This window comes from Delphinus delphis, chromosome 11 (assembly GCF_949987515.2).
Source record: "Delphinus delphis chromosome 11, mDelDel1.2, whole genome shotgun sequence".
NCBI classification, from domain to species: domain Eukaryota; kingdom Metazoa; phylum Chordata; class Mammalia; order Artiodactyla; family Delphinidae; genus Delphinus; species Delphinus delphis.
Window position 1 is genome coordinate 24,915,606 of NC_082693.1, and position 20,552 is coordinate 24,936,157.

The following is a 20,552-nucleotide window of genomic DNA, read 5'->3' on the forward strand; positions in this document are numbered from 1 at the left end:
CAAAAGAAAGAGAAAAGTTTGCCATCTCCTGGTCTGCCCTATTGTATTATGCTTATTCTCATAAGCTCCTTCTGTGCCAAGTGCTTTTGGGAATGAGGTAAGAATGTCAATGAGAAAATAATCACTTTCCGATCTCTCCCCCTGTTGAGTTGTGTGGGCGTTTTAATGAAAGAGAGATCTAAGGCTGACAGTCTCCATTTGTCCATCTGTCTGCTCTTTCACTGGGTGTGTTGCTGGAGGCTGTGATACACACTAGCATGGAGGCTAATCGAGAGCAAGGCTGGGAACAGGCATGAAGGGAGATCTCAGAGAAGAACACAGCCACCTCCCGAAGGAGAAGATTCAGCCTCTCCATTTCCACCAAGTTGTCACTGGTGGTCACCTCCACTGGTCAGGCTGCACATTCATCCCTATGCAGACCTGAGAATTTGACTTGTTTTCCAGGGCCCAGAGACGTAGCCGATGATTGGTGCTGGTTTCAAGGGAATGATGTAGAAGACTATGAATGGAAAATCTGGGGCAAAGCTGTGACCTCTACTGAAAAGGAAAACAAAAAAACCAAACAAAACCAACCCTTAAAGCCTCATACCTGGGGGAGTGGACCTCCACTGCTTAATGTCTGTTCTCAAAAGACATCTCATTGTTGAGGTTATTATTGGGAAAGCTGGGTATCGTTAACTTTCCTCTTTTTTCCTCATGTTTTACTTTTTTACAAGCATGCCCCGTATTATAAAAGATATAAAAAAAAATCTTAACATCTCAAGATACCTTGTGAGAATGTAATAAAGAATCAATAACAAATAAATTACTCTTAAATATAACTTAGTGGTGCTTCCTCTGTAACACAGGAAATCGCATTAAAGGACATGGGAAAAGGGCAAGTATAAAGAGTAGGACCAACGGTATTAACTCCTGTAAACAATCCAAATTAATCCAAACTTTCCTGACATGCCTGACATATGTCACTATTTTATTGCAAGTCAACAGTCTGATGATGCACAGTCTGTAAGAAAAACCCAAGTACATTTTCGGCCTATTGTTCTCTTGGTCTATAAATATTCACTATTCATAGAAGAGAATGGAATAACCAGCCTCCATGGCTTAAGTGCTCTTTATCTCTACTGTACATACATTCCAACAGAGAGATTATCCCCATCACAACGAGTGAGAGCAAATTAGTTCACTTTAAAATTCATTGTTAAAAAAAATTCAATCCAATAATGAGTTTCTAGATTGTTCTCTACATTATGTAATATAAGCTCAAATGTATTCCTCGTCAATAAAGGGTGTGAAGAGAAGGAGGTGATGGAGAGGCACAGAATAAGACAAATTTCACATTTAAATTCTCAAAGATGCAAGTGAGCTCTTTTATGATAAATAATAAACTACTCCCTGAGGTCTTAAATTTCTTATGCCATGAAAATAGGACAAATTAGAAACACTCTTTAAATTAATTCTGTGATTATTTCTAGAGAAAGAAAACCCTCAGATTCTGAGCCCTAGTTCTTCCACTCAACCCTGGACAAAAGCTTGTCAAAATTCAGACATCTGCTCTCTGAGCTGCTTACCTAGAGGGACACTCTAACTGGCTGTGGAAGTGGCCTAGAAGGGTCTGGTTTATAATGGTGTGTAACTTAACTTACTTGTATAAAAGAGAGAATTTGTTTTTGTTTTCAATAAGTGTAAAAATGTACAAGGACAAATGTTCAAAGCAGGCCTGCAGAGGGTGGGTCTCGGGGTGTGGTTGGGAATTGGGAAATAACTGCTGTTTTATTTCTTACATGTGGTAGTTTGTTGCTTTGTAAAGTCAAAATATTTTCCAGAAAAATTCAATTAAGTATAAATACAATTGTATCAGGGTAGATTATATCCCCCTCGTCCAGTGCCCTGGTTGATAACAAGGTAGGATGAAAGAAGTGAGTTTGGTAAATTGGAGGAGAAACAAAGATTGTAAACATACATATTGCCCCAAAGCTGGTTAATATTAGCAAAAGAAAGATTTGTATGTCTTATAGATGCCTTATGGACCCCAAGGCTGCCCTTTTCCTTCAACCCTCACCTCTTATCTTCCACAAACACATATACAGAAACATCTAAATTCTTTACAAAGGACCTGAATTCTTTCCCCATCTCATTCCCCTCCATGGCCAGACCTTATCAACAAGAAAATCAGACAAAACCATCCAACAGTTAACAGAGTCAGAGACCCTGTGGAAAAAGCATGGCAGGTAAAAAGAAAGTAGGCAGAGGCTTAAAAGACCTAGGCTTGATCCTGTGCACACACGCGTGCACGAACACACACACACACACACACACACACACACACACACACTCCATCATCTCCTGGACATCATTTCACCTGGCTCTACCCTTGACCCCTCTGCTGCAGCTGTGTCAGCTTCCCTGCTGTTCTGTGAACACTCCACTACTTTCCTGCCTCAGGGTCTTGGCACTTGCTTTCCTTCTACTTGAAATACCCCTCCCCCAACAGCCAAATGGCTCATTCCTTCACTTCCTTTATATCTCTGCTCAATGCCATAATATCTGTGAGGCCAGCCCTGACCTCCTCCCAGCCCTTATCAACACCTGGCATGTAACAACAAATTTTAAGTGTTTAACTGTAAGCTCCATGTAGGCAAGACCTTCATTTTGTTCCCTGCTGTAATCCTGGCCACAAGTAGACAATCAACATTAAGGGAATTAAAGAGGAAGAAGTAGTGAGGCTAAAAAGAACATACTCTCCCCTGACCATAAGCCAAGGTGGCCTTTGTATGATTGAGAATCCATCAAAGGTGAAATAAATATTTTCCGTGATTCCCTGGACTCAATGTTTATGCTTGTTTATCCAATCATTTTTTCCCCTGGTAATGTATCATATGGACTCACTATCTCAAAATTGAAGGAAATAGCCAGGGATTATAAAGTAATTTCAATCCAACACATTGATGCAGTACACACATCATTTAGAAATATTCTAGGTGGACAGAGCTGTGTTTATTTTGCTGACATTATTGTAAACATTTCATCCACTGTTCGTTTTTAGCACGGAAAAATGTCCGCAAAGCAAGACCTCTATTTTCATAAAATCTTAATTCTACTGTGTATTGTCTTGGAGTCAGAGCCCTTAGGATCCTGTCCTTAGTAACTAATCACCACATAGAATAACCAAGATTATCTCCGCTTCAAGAGCTTACGAATTAGCAGGAGAATCTGATTTTTAAGACCTTCCAATGTGTAAGCAGAAAGGGCAAGTAGCCTCCAAGAATTGCCAGAGGCTTTAGTTAATGTTTGCGAAGAATTTTCAAGATGAAAGCCACCACAGAAGAGCTAAATCTTACTATCACCACAGCTGGAATGCTTTGCCAACGTTTTTCCTGATGCAGTAAAGTGATTTTGGAACAAATTCCATGAAAGAAAAGGATTAACAGCCTTCCAACGAGGAAGTTTCCATTCATTCATCATGTTACCACAGACACACTGGGGATGGCCAAGGTTCGCCAATGTGCAGGGGTTTACTGCCAGCATGAAGGTCCAACTTTAACATAACCTGACCAAGGTGACAGCCTGTGGGGACTCACCACTCCCTTTAGTTAGCTGGGAGAGTGTCAAGAAAACCCCTTCCTGACATACCAGTCCAGCACTCTACCACATTTGCTCTTGCAGATCAATACCAGTATAGCAGGCACGTCAAACCACACTGAAAGGCTAATAAAACAAATCTCATATTGACTCCCAAACATTTCACACCAGTATTGAGCACAGTCTTTTTTATGCTTTAAATACAGTTCACTTAAGCAAAAGGTTCTGCATACCAAAACTGAAAAAGAGTTTCTAACTTTTTATGATCTTATTCATTTAGATAATGTATATTGAGTGGCAAACAATAAAATTTAGCTAATAAATATTGGATGTGACAAACTCTTGGTGTTAGAAATATGGCATTGAACAAAACAGAAAATAATCTCTGTCCTCGTGGGGTTTATGCTCTAGTTGGAGGAAATAGACATTACATAAAGTGACAAAATTATATAGCATCTTAGAAACTGGAAGTATAGTGAAGAAAAAGTTAAGTGAAAGGGAGGTAAGATGTGGAGCAGAGGGTATGTGATTGCATTTGAAATAGGGTAGTTATGGTAGCCCTTACCGAGAAGATGAAATCTGTGCTCATATAAAAATTAAGTCAAAATGGATCAATAACCTAAACATCAGAGCTAAAACTATAAAACTCTTAGAAGAAAACTGAGTGGGAAATCTTTGTGACCTCGAATGTGACGATGGAGTCTTAGATTTGACACCAAAAGCAATGAATAACAAAAGAAAACAATAAATTAGACTTCATTAAAAACTTTTTTGCATTAAAGGACATTATCAAGAATGTGAAATTACAATTTAAAGAATGGGAGAAAATATTTCCAAATCATCTATCTGTTGGAAATTTAATATCCTGAACTCTTACAATTCAACAACAAAAAGACAACCCAATTAAAAAAAATGACCAGAGGGGCTTCCCTCGTGGCGCAGTGGTTAAGAATCCGCCTGCTAATGCAGGGGACACGGGTTCGAGCCCTGGTCCGGGAAGATCCCACATGCCATGGAGCATCTAAGCCCACGAACCACACTACTGAGCCAATGTGCCACAACTACTGAAGCCCGTGCGCCTAGAGGCTGTGCTCCGCAACAAGAGAAGCCCCCGCAGTGAGAAGCCTGCGTACCGCAACGAAGAGTAGCCCCCACTTGCCACAGCTAGAGGAAGCCCACGTGCAGCAACAAAGACCCAATGCAGCCAAAAATAAATAAATAAATAAATTTATAAAAAACAAACAAATAAAAAAAACACCTTGTTAAAATGACCAAAGGACCCGAATAGACATTTCTCCAAAGAAAATACACAAATGGCCAAAAGGCACATGAAAAGATGTTCATCACTGGTCATTAAGGAAATGCACATCAAAACCACAGTGAGATACCTCTTCATGCCCACCAGAACAGCTTTAAATAAAATAATACAAAATAACAAACATTGGCAAAGATGTAGAGAAATAGGAACCCCCGTACTTTCCTGGTGGAAAAATAAAAGGGTGCATCCACTGTGAAAAACAGTTCCTCAAAAAGTTAAACAGAATTACCATGTGACCCAGCAATTTCACTCCTAGGTATATACCTAAGAGAAATGAAAAAGTATGTCCAACACAGAAACTTGTACACCAATGTGTATAGTAGCATTATTCGTACTAGCCAAAAGGTGGAAACAGCCGTAATGTCTATCAACAGATGAATGCATAAACCAACTGTGGTATATATCCAATGAAATATTACTCAGTCAAAAAAGGAACAGAGTATTGATATACAGTACAACTTTGGATGAACTTCAAAAATACTATGCAAAGTAAAAGAAGTCAGACACAAAAGGTCACATATTGTATTACTGTAATTACTGTATAATTTATTTTATATCCAGAATAGGCAACTCCATAGAGACAGAAAGCAGATCAGAGGTTACCAGGGGATGGGGTAGGGAGAGTGTGTTTTTAACGAAATTATGAAAGAGCTCTGAAATAGAACAGGTAAGTAAACTACATTGTGAACACACTAGTGCCACTAAATTGTACACTTTGGAATGGTTAATTGTATGTTATGCAAATTTCACCTCAAATAAAAAAACAAAAATATTTTTCATCAGATTTTCAGGATCACATATTGTGTTTTATATTCTACTTTAAGTTCTGTATTCATTCTAGCCTTTAATCTATTTGTAACATTTTAATCTTTTTTTAAAACACACCTTTGTTGAGATACCATTCACATACAATAGCATTCACCCATTTTATGTGTATATTCTGATGAGTTTTGGTAAATGTACATATAATCCAGCAACTAAAACCACAATCAAATTTTAGACATTTCACACCCCCAAAAGTTCCTTCAAGTCTTTTTTACAGTCAATTCCCAACCTCAGGTTTTCTGTCATTAAAATTCTGCCTTTTCTAGCCATATAAAATTCTAGAAAAGGCAGAATTATAATGACAGACATTTCATATGAATGGAATTATGCAGTATTTGATCTTAAATGCCTGGTTTCTTTCACTTGGTAAGTATTTGAGGTTCATTTTTGTTGTTTTATGTGTCAGTAAATTATTTGTTCCTTTACATTTTTCAATAATTTACCACATTAAGTTTATCCATTCCCAAGGTGAGGTCACTAGACGATCTTTATTTTTCAACTAGTATAAATAAAGCTGCTATGAATATTTACTTGTAAGACTCTTGTATGGACATAAGTTTCCATCTCTCTTCAGTAGATACTGGGAAGCAGAATTGCTTATTTTTATGTTTAACTTCTTACAAAACTGCTGAATTTTTCCGAAGTGGCTGACCCATTTTTCATTCTCACCAGTCATGTATGAGGCTTCCAGTTGCTCCACATTCTTAGCCAACACTTACTATTGTGAACCTTTTTAATCACAGTCATTCTATAGAGTGTATAGTGGTTCTTTTTTGTGGTTTTGAGTTTCCCTAATGACTAATGATGCTGAGCAACTTTTCATGTACTTATTACCCTTTGTATATCTTCTTTTGTGAAGTGTCTATTTGAATCTTTTGTCCATTTTTAATGAGTTGCCTTCTAATTATTGAATTTTAAGAGCTCTTTAAATATCCGAGATACAAGTCCTTTGTAGCTATATGTTTTGCAAATATTTTCTCCCGATTTGTAGCTTGCCATTTGATTTAATTAACGTTATCTTTTGAGGAACAGAGTTTTTAATCCTGATGATGTCCAGTTTATCAACATTTTCTTTCATAATTTGCACTTTATGTATCCTAAGAACTCTTTGCTTAACACAAGTTCACAAAGATTTTCTATTTCCTTTTAGAATTTTTGGTGTTATTTAACTCTTTTGTTTAGGACTATGATCCACTTAGAAATACTTTCTAAGGGTATAGTATGAGTTAAGGGTTAATGTTCTCATTTTTCCCTTACAGATAATTCGTTATTACAGTATCTTATATTTCCCCATTGAATTACATTGGTAACTTTGTTAAAAATCAGTTAAGCTTGTAAATGTGAGTTTATCTTTGGAATGTGAATTCTATTCCATTTTCTACTGACTATTTTTTCCTGACTTTAGGTCACCTATTTCTTTACATGTCCAGTAATCTAATTAAAAACCCAGCATTGTGTGTCATACACCATAGTGACTCTCTATTCTAATGTTTTTTTTTTTTTTCTTTTGTGGTATGCGGGCCTCTCAATGCTGTGGCCTCTCCTGTTGAGGAGCACAGACTCTGGACGCACAGGCTCAGTGGCCACGGCTCACGGGCCCAGCTGCTGTGGCATGTGGGATCTTCCCGGACCGGGGCAGGAACCCGCATCCCCTGCATCGGCAGGCAGACTCTCAACCACTGCGCCACCAGGGAAGCCCTCTCTATTCTATTTTGTTCTTCTGAAATTTGATGGTTTCCTGTTTTAATATATGATAAACTTGCCTGGATTCAAACTGAAAAATCTCTTTTTATGTAGAGAGCTGAAATTTTTGCTCAGTGGGATTTTATTTGTTTCCTTCTTTCTTTTGCCTGGATCTCTGGGGAATCTCTCTAGTTCTTGCATAGCTTTGTGATCAGCCAATGATTTCAACAGAGGTTATATACAGACAACTAAAGCCAGTGAAGCTTCCACCCTCTGCCGCCCAACCTGCACTTGTGTTGAAGAATTCATTCAAATTTGCAGCAAATAAGTAAGTCTCCCCAGGCTTTCAGTTTTGCTCGCGCTTTCTAGGATGTCCCACGTGCACATGTTGTTTTCTCATTCATCCGTGAATGCACGGAGAGTGTTATTATCTCAGCCCTTCTACAGCTCTCTTGCTTCCAAAATCTACCCCTTAAATTGCTAGCTGCTCTGCTACTCTCCCAAACCAAATCAGCCACCTCCAGCCAGTAAATCTGTGAGGTTTTTTTGTTTTTGTTTTTGTTTTTTTGCGGTATGCGGGCCTCTCACTGTTGTGGCCTCTCCCGTTGCGGAGCACAGGTGCCGGACGGGCAGGCTCAACGGCCATGGCTCACAGGCCCAGCCGCTCCGCGGCATGTGGGATCTTCCCGGACCGGGGCACGAACCCGTGTCCACTGCATCGGCAGGCGTACTCTCAACCACTGCGCCACCAGGGAAGCCCAACCTGTGAGTTTTTAACACTAGATCTGGGGGGATGGGAATATTCTCAGGCAAGAAGCATCTTATACAAGGCAGTAGCAGTTTTTAATAAGTAAATATTTTCAAGTTCTTTGCTGTCTTTGATCATTTTTGAAATGGTTACATTTAATAATTTTTTCCACGTTCCAATATTTTTCCAAGTTCCCAATATTAAAACTTTTAATAAAGTTTTGTACTATTATCTCTTTTTTTGAAGTGAGAATCACCCAGCCAACTCAGGCAGGCATTTATTAGTGTAAGCAGAATCTTAACCATATTTAAGCACTTATGAACATGTTATCATTATCTCATTTATCATTACATGAAATCAAATGAATTAGGTCAAAAATGAGTCAAACACTGCAAGAAAAAAATTTCTCATTTGCAAACATTGTAACCTTGGTCGATTAACCCCGATAAGATCTTTAAAATATATATTACCTTTCTGGAAAAATTTTAAATACACAAAGTTTTTTAGATGAATGAGTAAATTCAATTTAGACCCACACCCCCTTGCAAAAAAAAAAAAAGTTAGAGTATAGAGTATCTCTCTTGAAATGTAGAATTCATTTGAATCTTAAGAAAATTACCTTGACGGCTGCTAAACAATGAAGGCTCAGTAAGGCCATCACAACTGCCAGAAGGATGGTGGCTAAGTTCCGCGTGTCCCATATGGTCTCTACCAGAGGAATACTGCCCACCTGCCAGTCATAGCACAGGGTAACAGGTGCAAGCAGAAGCCACACGTTGAAGGCCAAGAGGTAGGAATAGGTAAGGAATCTACAAAGAGAAGAAGAGTCACTGAAACATAACTCGAGATCCATGACATTTTGCAAACATTCATTCACCATGTTTCTATTAAATAGCACTTCTATACTATCAATGTTATAGAAAAGACAAGGTAAGATGGGAAGTCATTCATTCATTTAGTCATTAAGTTGATCATTTTGGAATCTATTTAATAGCTGCTAGTCACTGTGGTAAGTGCTGGCCTTTCAGTGATGAATAAGACAGAGTTTCCATGACCTATATCTAAAAATTATCATAAATAAATACATAACAACTGAGATAAATGGTATAGATGAAAGCATATGACATGAAATGCTGCCCTATTGGGTACTATTCCCTGGGTAAGAGACATTTGACCTGTCCCTTTTTAATAGTGCCCCAAATCCCGCAGTAGATATGAAAATATTAACCATTTTATAATAGATTGATCCATTTGGAACTATTTCAAAAAAATAAAAATATCTGTGGTAAGGAGATAAAGTCTCTTACAAATTGAGAGGCTAGCCTTTAAGAGGAGGGAAGTTAACAGCTGTCCTTGATAATAAGAATAGCCAGGTGGACCTAGGGAAGGAAATTTATGAATGGGGATGTTACTCCTGTTTCCTGGCTGTGTCTAGGCACTAAGGCATTCTAACTGACCCCCTTCCTTTCAGCGTAGAAGAAACTAAATTTACTTAAATCTGTTCAGTAAACACAAATTCTTTAACTTGTGTTCTAGACCCTTGAAAACTGCAGAACTTTCAGCATATAACAAACTCCATCCAAACCTCTGCACTAGGGGATGGCCAAACTCTAGTATGGCTTTTAGCAGCATAAGGCCATGTTCCTGGGATGACCCCAGCCCCTCCACTAAAATGCCTGCCTGAGAAAGATCATCATTGCCAGGAGAATTTACCTTTTTCTAGTTAATCCCTGACAAAAAGGGCCCTGACCTCCCTTTCTTAGAGCACTTACTACAAAGGACTTACAGTTTGGGAATATGTACCTCTTACAACTCAGAACTGTCTTTCTCAAGGACCTGAGAGTCATTCCTTTAAAATGTAATCATCAGAGGAAGGGGCCTGTGGGAGGACAGAATCCTAACTCTGATAACTGCCAGCCAGCAGACACAGCCTAAAGGCACTTAGACGATCAATCCTTTGTAATTTCTTACTTCTCTGACTCTGCCGAGCCCCTTTTGCCGCCCCTCCCATTCTCTCTTTAAAATACCCAGTCAACCCTGCGCAAATCAGAATGGAGCTCAGCTCTTTCCTGAACTGCCAGTAGTTACTGAATAAAGTGTGTTCTTATTGCTCTAACTAATGTCCAGCTGTGTTTATCTTTGACACTCTACATGGGACTAAACCAGAGAAATAGATAAATCCCTTGCCCCCAAGGAATGTAAAATCCAATAGTGAAAATAAGATACGCAGAATTAAAGAGGCAGAAGGAGATGAGTGCCATGAGGGTTCAGAACGTGAAGAGAAGAGCTCCCTCATCGCCAGATCCTTTCGGAGGAAACCTTGGATGCGCAAAGAAGTTGGAGCAGATAATTTCTAGGCTACTTTCCAATGGTAAGAGTCAATTCACCCTGAATTCCTCTCAGTAAGCAGCTCTGGTTTAGAACACCCCTCCTAGCCCTTTCCAATCTATCTCCTTCCCTTTCCTCCTCTTCCTCCAAGGTTGGCCGTGGAGAAATCATTAGCAATGATCAGGAAAGGCTCAGGGATGGGGATTCTTCACTGCCTTTGCTCTCAAACCCCAACAGAGAAATGGGTCAGATATTTCAATGGTATTTCTCAACACTCCCCTCCCTGTTGTTATTTTAAATAAAATATGAATGTACAGATAGTGCAGTATATACTGAAAGTTTGATGAAGTCCAAGCTTTGTTATTTATCAAAGATAAAAACAAGTCATCTTATCCCTCTTAGGTTTGGGCCTGTGAAACTGCCTCGTGAGAATGCCAACTCCACAGAATGATGACTGGGTCACTTAGGGCTTCTTCTTTTCACAGAGCTTCTAAGCTCATGCTATATACTTCTTAGCTCAGTAAAGATTCTTCATGACTTGGCTTTAAAGGAGAATGTTCAACCACCAAACCTAGCAGGAGAGTCACACACAGCTATGTCACTCGGTTACATCCCAAGTCTTAGGAATTACTTTAAAAAATAGTATCTCTCCTTCTTGCTATAATAGATCTAGGCAATGACCATAAACGGCTGCTGAAATTATGAGGTGAAAAGCTGATGGGGTATTTTATCATGGATGGATCAGGCTAAATCAGGTGCCTAGAACTTACTAATCAATTTTAACATCACAGAAAGGGAGACTAATTCCTGATGGATATACACAAAAAGCTGATGGGCTGCTTTTGTATTTGAAGCAGTCTTGTCAAGTAAAAAAGAAAATTAAACTTGAATCTAACCAAGCACTTTATTACCAGTTTACATCAAATACAGAAAACACCAGAACATGTTAAATAATACCACAGGGAGGCAATACGCTAAATCCAGAATGTTACGAATTCCACGGAAAAAATGACGGCAGTTTCTTCAACAAATACATTGCAATGGGAGGGGTAAAAAAGGGGAGAGGGCACCTAAAAATTAAGAGACTTAAGAGACATATCAAACAAAGTGCAGGTTTTGTTTAGCTGCTAATTCAAACAAACTGCTATTAAAAATAACTGCTTATGAGACAGAAAAAATGAAACGCTGATTGGATATATGATAATAGAGAATCACTGTTAATTTCTAAAGCATGATAACAGTATTGTGGTTCTAAGTCTTTAAGGGCCCTTGTATTTCAGAAATACATACGAAAATATACCCATTTGAAATGAGATTATGTCTGGGATTTGCTTCAAAATGATGGATTGAAGCGACGCGGAAGAACCGGGTGGGAGTATGAATGAAACAAGATTGGCCATGAACTATGACTGGGAAAACTGGATAAAGGGTAGGTGGGGATTCTTTATGCCGTTTTCTCCACTCTTGTACATATTTAATATTTTTCATAATAAAACAATTTTTAAGTAGTGATAAAGGCAACAGAATTGCAACAGGAATGCTTTCTTAAGTCTGGCTGCAGCTTGACCATGGAATAGCTGCAAACACCATGCAGAAACTTTTAATGTTCAGTTCACATTTTGAACTTGCCCTGCAAGTTGTCTTCATTCAGTCTCTTATATTTTCTAGACTTGCAATACCATACTGACAAAAACCAAATATCAAGAATAACATTTTTTAAAAGTTACAGTCTCAACGTAGTTACTTACATATTTTTTTAAATGCTCAGTTGTGACTTTTTACACAGATTATAAGCAAAATAGGTCAAAAAAGAAAAGTAAACCACAGAACTAAAACTTCACCTTCCTATAACACTAGAAAGGTCAAAACTATTAACTTAACCCAACACTATTAACTTAACTAACCCTCCTTTATTTTTGTTGAGGTATCGGTGATTTATAATATTATATTAGTTTCAGGCGTACAACATAGTGATTTAAAATTTTTATAGATTATGCTCCATTTAAAGTTATTATAAAATATTAGCTATATTCCCTCTGCTGTACAATGTATCCTCGTAGCTTACTTATACATAGTAGTTTGTACCTCTTAATTCCTCACCCCTAAATTGCCCCACCCCCTTCCCTTTTCATAACCATTAGTTTGTTCTGTATGTGAGTCTGTTTTGTTATACTCATTTGTTTGTTTTATTTTTTAGATTTCACATATAAGTGATGATATACAGTATTTGTCTTTCTCTGTCTGACTTATTTCACTAAGCATAATACCCTCCAGGTCCATCTAAGTTGTCACAAATGGCAAAATTTTGTTCTTTTTTATGAGACTGAGTAATATTCCATTGTATGTATATACCACAGAATCTTTATCCATTCACCTGTTGATGGACACTTAGGTTGCTTCCATATCTTGTACTGTAAATACTATTACTATGAACACTGGGGTGCATGTATCTTCTCAACGTAGTGTTTTTTGGGTTTTTTTGTGATATATAGCCAGGAGTGGAATTGCCCTTTTTAATATATATATATTATCTCCATTAGCTCAGAAATATACACCTACCTTTTGTGCATATGAACTCAGATAAATGTTGCAAGTAAACTCCTTAAATACTATTTGAAATACTGAAACAGCATTGGAAAATTTTTGCAAATTTAAGCACAAAGAAGCCACTTGGAATCACCCCGAAAGCTAATTACATTTGAGAGGGCTAGTTGAGCTAGCTGTAATCAGCAACTGATGTATTTCTTTTTAACTCATTGACTATGAATTACATTTCAAACTAATCATCTTGCTTATTTCTGCAAAAATTTCAGAAATAAAACAATCTTTGAGTATCTCTGTCCCACTGGGTTTTCTTTTTTAAAGCAGGGGCAAAAATAAAATGAATTATTTACCAATTTTCTACCATGAATTCTGCTAACAGGAGGAAAGCCACTAGAATATCTGGCAACAAAATGGAATATACAGCACAAAAAGCCGGGAATTCAGCTTAAACAACTTAGTGATGTATTTTCATTCATAATCCAGGAATGAATGAAGAGGTTTCAGCATGAAATACATGAAAGGGAAAATGAGGCCGGTGGGGAACTGGCATCAAATGGCACCTAATCAAACTGTGGCCCTTTTTTTTTTAACATCTTTTTTGAAGTATGATTGCTTTACAATGTTGTGTTAGTTTCTGATGTACAACAAAGTGAATCAGCTATATGTATACATATACCCCCATATCCCCTCCGTCTTGAGACTCCCTCCCACCCTCCCTATCCCACCCCTCTAGGTGGTCACAAAGCCCAGAGCTGATCTCCCTGTGCTATGCAGCTGCTTCCCACTAGCTAGCTATTTTACATTTGGTAGTGTGTATATGTCCATGCCACTCTCTCACTTCGTCCCAGCCTCCTCTTCCCACCCTGTGTCCTCAAGTTCATTCTCTACGTATGTGTCTTTATTCCTGCCCTGCCACTAGGTTCATCAGTATCAGTTTTCTAGATTCCATATATATGCATTAGCATAAGGTATTTGTTTTCCTCTTTCTGACTTACTTCACTCTGTATGACAGACTCTAGGTCCATCCAGCTCACTACAAATAACTCAATTTCATTCCATTTTATGGCTGAGTAATATTCCATTGTATATATGTGCCACATCTTCTTTATCCATTCATCTGTCGATGGACATTTAGGTTGCTTTCATGTCCTGGCTATTGTAAATAGTGTGGCACTCTTTAAATCTAAATCTTCTTCTTTTTTTTTTTGCGGTACGCGGGCCTCTCACTGTTGTGGCCTCTCCCGTTGTGGAGCACAGGCTCCGGATGCACAGGCTCAGCGGCCATGGCTCACGGGCCCAGCCGCTCGCAGCATGTGGGATCTTCCCGGACCGGGGCACGAACCCGTGTCCCTTGCATCGGCAGGCAGACTCTCAACCACTGCACCACAAGGGAAGCCCTAAATCTTCATTTTTATCAAGAAAAATATTAGAGTGCTTTAACTGCTAAAATATACATAAATTTTGTTGTCTTTGAAAAAACCTTTTTGGCTAAGAAATAACATGAGCCTAACATAAAGATGCCTATGATAGGTACATATGAAAAAACCATGCACTGCAAGCAGAAACATGCAGTACTTGCTTGTTTTATATAGAAATGTTTCTGCTCAAAAGATCCTTCTTTCTTTTTCATCTACAAAATCCTCCACCATTTCATAAATACAGGACACTGGGTGCACTGTATACACACTGCATCCTCTTGGGAAGGGCACTGGCTAACAGTATCAAAATAGCCACGGTACCTCCAGAGTGGAGCACCCCACCTCACCCTGACTCTACCTCTGTCCACTGGGTTTGGTGATCTGTCCTGCCCCTCCCTAGGCTCTCCCTTATTTTTATCCTCACAACTCCTGTATTCCATTGATGCTTCAAAAGGATCTCCGTGGGCTTCCCTGGTGGCGCAGTGGTTGAGAGTCCGCCTGCCGATGCAGGGGACACGGGTTCGTGCCCCGGTCCGGGAAGATCTCACATGCTGTGGAGCAGCTGGGCCCGTGAGCCATGGCCACTGAGCCTGTGCATCTGGAGCCTGTGCTCCGCAACGAGAGAGGCTGCAACAGTGAGAGGCCCGCGTACTGCCAAAAAAAAAAAAAAAAAAAAGGATCTCCATAGTTTCACTGTAATAATGACAGGCCTTTGTAGGCATAACCTGCTTATTGTCATCATCAGCATCTTCTCCTTATAACCTTCCCTGGGACTAGCCAAAGAAAGCCATTTACTGAACTAAGTTCTCAATGAACAGGAGACCCTGACGTGAACTCAATAAATGTTGAACACTTACTCTGTGCACTTTTACAGGTGCTGAAGGGTAATCAGAGCTAGCCGTCATCTTCCACAAGGACATTTTCATAGCATCGGTGGTGAGAAGACATGCACATATTACATGGTTGGGTAATAGTGAAATATAGACACCAAATTTCAATGGAGTTCTAAGAAGTGACAGATTAATGAAAAACAGAGGATTAAGAAATGCCCTCCCAGAATCTATGCAGAATTTAAATAGGTGGAAAGATGGCAGATAGAGAATCCAGGCAGGAGCCCCAAACAAAAATGGCTTCAAATTGTAAACGAACGTGACACTTTCTGAGGACAGTTAAAAATATGGGTAAATTAGAATACAGGATTAAAAATGTATAATATACAAATGATAAGATGACTCCTGCTAAAATGTCTAAAATGAAAAATATTATGTCGAATGTTGGTGAGGATGTGGAGAAACCGGAACTTTGAAACATTCCTGTGAATTGATTAAACCATGTTGGAGAAGTTCAGGCAGTTTCATGAAAGTAGAATAAATGCATACTTCATGATGTAGCAGTTCTACTCCTAAGTTCCTACCCAACAGTGCTGCACACATATGTTAACCAAAAGACATTTACAAGATTGTTCATAGCAGCACTATTAGTTTTTTAAATGTTTATTGAAGTAAGTTGATTCACAATGGTTCAGGTGTACATCAAACTGATTTAGTTATATATGTGTGTATGTATGTGTGTATATATATATATATATACATTTATATTCTTTTTCAGATTCTTTTCCAATATGGTTTAGTACAGGTATTGAAAATAGTTCCCTGTGCTATACAGTGGGTCTTTGTTTTTTATCTATTTTATACATAGTAGTGTGTATCTGTTAATCCCAAATTCCCAATTTATCCCTCCCCCCCTTTCCCCTTTGGTAACCATAAGTTTGTTCACTATGTCTGTGAGTCTATTTCTGTTTTGTAAATAAGTTTATTTGTACCATTCTTTTAGATTCCACATGTAAGTGATATCATATGATATTTGTCTTTCTCTGTTTGACTTACTTCACTTAGTACGATAATCTCTAGGTCCATCCATGTTGCTGCAAATGGCATTATTTCATTCTTTTTATGGCTGAGTAGTATTCCATTGTGTTTATTTATACACACACACACTCTCACACACACATCGCATCTTCTTTATGTACTCCTCTGTCGGTGGACATTTAGGTTGTTTCTATGTCACGGGCAGCACTACTATTAACACCCCAAACTGGAAACAACCCAGATGTCCATCTACGATAAAAATCGATACATACATTGTATATTCATTGAATGGAAATCCATTCAGCAATGAGAATGAATACAACAACATGGTTGAATGTCACAATGGGTAATGTGGAACAAAAACAGGTGACACAAAAGAAAAGAAAATCAGGGAAAACAATTTATAGGCAAGGATGGGATGACTGGAAGCAGGCCCTGATCCCCAGCACACAGGGCTGGGGCAGAAAGCTACAAGGCGAACCCAGCTGAATGGCTGGGGTAGAAGCTTGTCTACGGCCCTCATCCCTTAGCTCCTTGGTGGCAACAGAGTAGAAGGTGCCAGACAAGTGCTGAGGCCTGCCCTTGGGGCATTCCATCCATGAGCAAAGGCCCGTAAGTAGCACTGAATACTGATACTTGCTGCTTTAGCACCTGGGAACAGAGATGGCAAGACCATTTCCAACTACTCATGAAATAGGAAAAGAGATCCAAGGGGCTCTCCAGCCAGTTTCTCATTGTGTTTTGTTTTTAAAGTTCTTCCAGATTATGAGGACCAATGGTCTAATCAAACAAGTTAAAGGGAGAGTTATTTTTTAAATTCCCATAAGAATCAGAGGACAGGAAATTAAGAGCAAAACCAGACTTCTTAGGAACCAGAACCAAGCAGCTACAAGAAAGGTAGGCTTCTCTCTAGGCCACAGGCCTTCTTCACGGCTGCTCTGCTTCTCTTAGCCTTTGCTTCATCTCCTCCCTCTGCTCGGGGGCTCCTTAGTCATGCTTCTCATGACTGAGGCTGGAGCATGGTCATCAGGGCTGCCCAGCTCTCCTTTCCTCCTGCCTCCACACACCTGTCACTTCAGTCTTCACAGCCTCATTCTTAGGTTTCAAACTCCTGAGAGCAGCACCTGACTGGCTCACCTCATCTTTCAGAATCAACTCTCACAGGTTGGCCAAACTCCAATTCCTGATTCTTCAGGTCCCAACAAAGGTGTCACTTCTTCTGACAGGCTTTCCCTGTTACCACTCCCCCCGACCCCCAGGCCAGGCTGGAGTCCCCTATATGAGCTCCCACAGCCTCGGGGCTTACACACTGCCCTGTAACTTCCCGTTGATGATGTGCCTGTCTTCCCACTAAAACAGAAGCTCCTCGGGGACAGGGTTGAGTCTTATTTATTTATAGTTATTTCCCCAGCACACAGCTCTTTAAGTAGATAGGTTTTCAGAAATTAACCTGATAGTAAAATAATGCCTAAAACTCTAAAAATATTTAAATTAGATACTTTTATCTTGGCCTGAGGCAACTATATATTTTTCTAGTTCCATAAAAGATAACTGCTAGACTTCCAGTTGTCCACACTTGTAGCTAAAGGGTGCAGACTGAAGATTCTGCCCTTGTGTAGTCCCCTCAGCACCTTGTGTAACGCTGGCTACTGGGACACCATCTAGTAATGAGGAGTGTCTGAGTAAAGGCACTCACTCCCCTCACATGTCACAGAGCATCCTTATAAAGCTATGCCAAGCTTACTTTTTCTTATTTTGCATTAAACTTCAATGAATAATAGTCCAAATGAGAATTCTTGTTACCATGGATAAACTATAAAGTGAATCTGAAATGCCATTAAGTCTCTTTGACCTTTTAAATGCACCATTAATACAGTTATCTTATTAACAGAGACAGTCTCCTCAGAGCAGAAAATATGAATTTCAACATCTAAGGCTTCCAGCAGCAACTTCTTACTCATTTATCTCTAAAAAGGTAAATAATTCTTTCTGCAAAATAAATACTAGGTTCATTTCTTACCTAGAGTCTGTTTCTCTCTATAAAGCATTTAACATCTTTATTTCAAATCAACGTTCAGGTGTAACTTCCACTGAGCAAACATACCAACTGCTGACCATATATACCTCAGGCGCAGGTTCCAGATTCCACACAGAATCCCGGTGGTCTATTAATGAACTACATCCAACAACACTGAACATCCCTTAGGCATGTACAGCATTTTCTAGCTTACAAAGTATTTGCATATAGGGATTACCTGATCCCAACTCAGTCCCTACTCTTCTTGCAGCAAGGGAAACAGCCTTAGAGAGGCAGACTTCTTCAATGCCCCGCAAGAGACCCATAGGAGACCCTGCATACAAGACAGGGTTTTCTGGTTCCTCATACAATGTAGAAAGGAAATATGATGGGTCAAATACTGGTATTTCATGGAGAAACACCTGCCTGAGATTCTGACTTATTCCTTGAACAGTGCAACCTGGATGAACTTGACCTTTTATACCCAAAAAAAAAAAAAAAACCACAACAAACCTTTAAATTTTAGTCGAAGCAGGGCTGACAAACTTAAAACCAGCGTGTAGTCACCTCTCCAACACAGTAAATAGATGACTGCACTGACGGAAATATTTGTTAGAGCATCATACGGCAAGAAGTAGAATCAAATTAAAAGCTTGGGTTTGGCATTTTATTCATTATGAAAAGCAAGTTTTGCCTTTATGTTCCATTGTTAGCAAAAATAAAAGAATCGTCTCTAATTTTTATCAGCTTCTCATGGATTTAATATTCTAATGGAAACACAGTAAGTAGATTTAAAGCATTCTATATTTTCTTTAAGCCGTAAAGTGATCTAGACCAGGCTTTCCCAGCCCTGCTCCCTAGTCCACAGGTAGAATTTGCTACCACCACAGTCTCCCTCTTCTGACTCCCTCCTCTTTCTTCTTCGTTTTTTTCCCCTTCATTCCAGGGGTCTAAGACAATTAGAGGAATTACTATTATATAGTGTCCTTTCAGTTTGGGAAACTACACTCAGTGACCTTGACCATCTCTTTCATCCCCAAGCTATGTTTCTAAGAACATGATACAAAATACACGATGGGGACAACACACACCTTGTGGAGCACTCTTCAGCTACAGAGGACACAGTTCATACCTGAGGATTTCAGAAAGGGTAACACCTCCTCCTCCCCCCCAAAACAATTAGGCTGCTGATCAGATACAGAATCTCTCACCCAACCTTGTGATCCATTCGATCAGAATTTCTCCAACCTGAATCAGAAAATCTTATTTTTAGCATACTTCCCAGGGTGACTCTGATATTCACTCTAGTTTGGTGACCACTGCTTTAAAAATCAGAATAGCTTCAGTTTCATTTCATGTGTGAAGGCCCTGCCAGTTGGTGAAGCGAAAACAAAGCAGCGACTTTTGCTCGACTCTCTTTAAGCACAGGGTGGTTTTGTTTGTTTTAAAAAATAATTTAAATTTTCATTCAGTTTGTTTAGTGATATGTTATGTTATGAGATAGCCCCCATGTTAGGGGCTTTAAGGGCTATAAACATTACTAAGACATAGTGCCCTAAGGCTGTAACAATCAAAACCTAAGGTTTTGTGCCTGTTTGAAATTATCAGCTGAAAATGGAGACAGAAAAAGAAGCTTCTTTAGAAGGAGAATGTTGAGTTCTATCTTAATCTCATTATTTCATACCTTGATGTCTTCCAACAAGTAATACAAGACTTTGTCTGGATAGCTGAACAGCAGAAACACATCTATCTGCTTAAGAAGATATATTCCATCTGCTTATCCAGGACCACATCTCATGAAAAAACATGATGCTGATAGGAGGCCTTACATTCACTGAAAAATCCTATTTTATCTATATCCTGGATTTGAAAGACAACCATTTTTAATATTAGAAAGGCAATACTTCTTCGGTCAAGCATATACTGCTTTATGTTCCGTTCTCTTAGAATCTGGTTAAGGCAGAAAACCAGTTACTAGACAGCAGGCAGGCACCTTAGTAGTGGAAACAATGTTATCCCTTCTGCAGGGTCCAGCTCTATGCAGAAGCCATACTTAACCTCCACTTTTGTTTTTATTTTTTATCCAAGATTTCCAAAATTGAATGTCAAGGTACCACATTTCTAAGGAGACACATAGAAAGAAGTAAATTCTGGGCTAAATGACAATTCTCTGACAGAACAAGCTGCGCACAGACCTATTCCATGACTCCTCAAATGCAAGTCC

The 20,552-nt window shown here is 39.1% G+C and overlaps 1 protein-coding gene across 1 annotated transcript in view; it reads right to left on the reverse strand.

Annotated features, from left to right (window-relative positions):
- The window catches only part of TMTC1 (transmembrane O-mannosyltransferase targeting cadherins 1), a 257,619-nt gene that overhangs the window by 107,901 nt on the left and 129,166 nt on the right, over nucleotides 1-20,552 (reverse strand). The window contains exon 8 of the mRNA XM_060024531.1: nucleotides 8,773-8,962. Within this exon, the coding sequence (XP_059880514.1) occupies nucleotides 8,773-8,962 (190 nt within the window). The remainder of the gene's footprint in view (nucleotides 1-8,772; nucleotides 8,963-20,552) is intronic.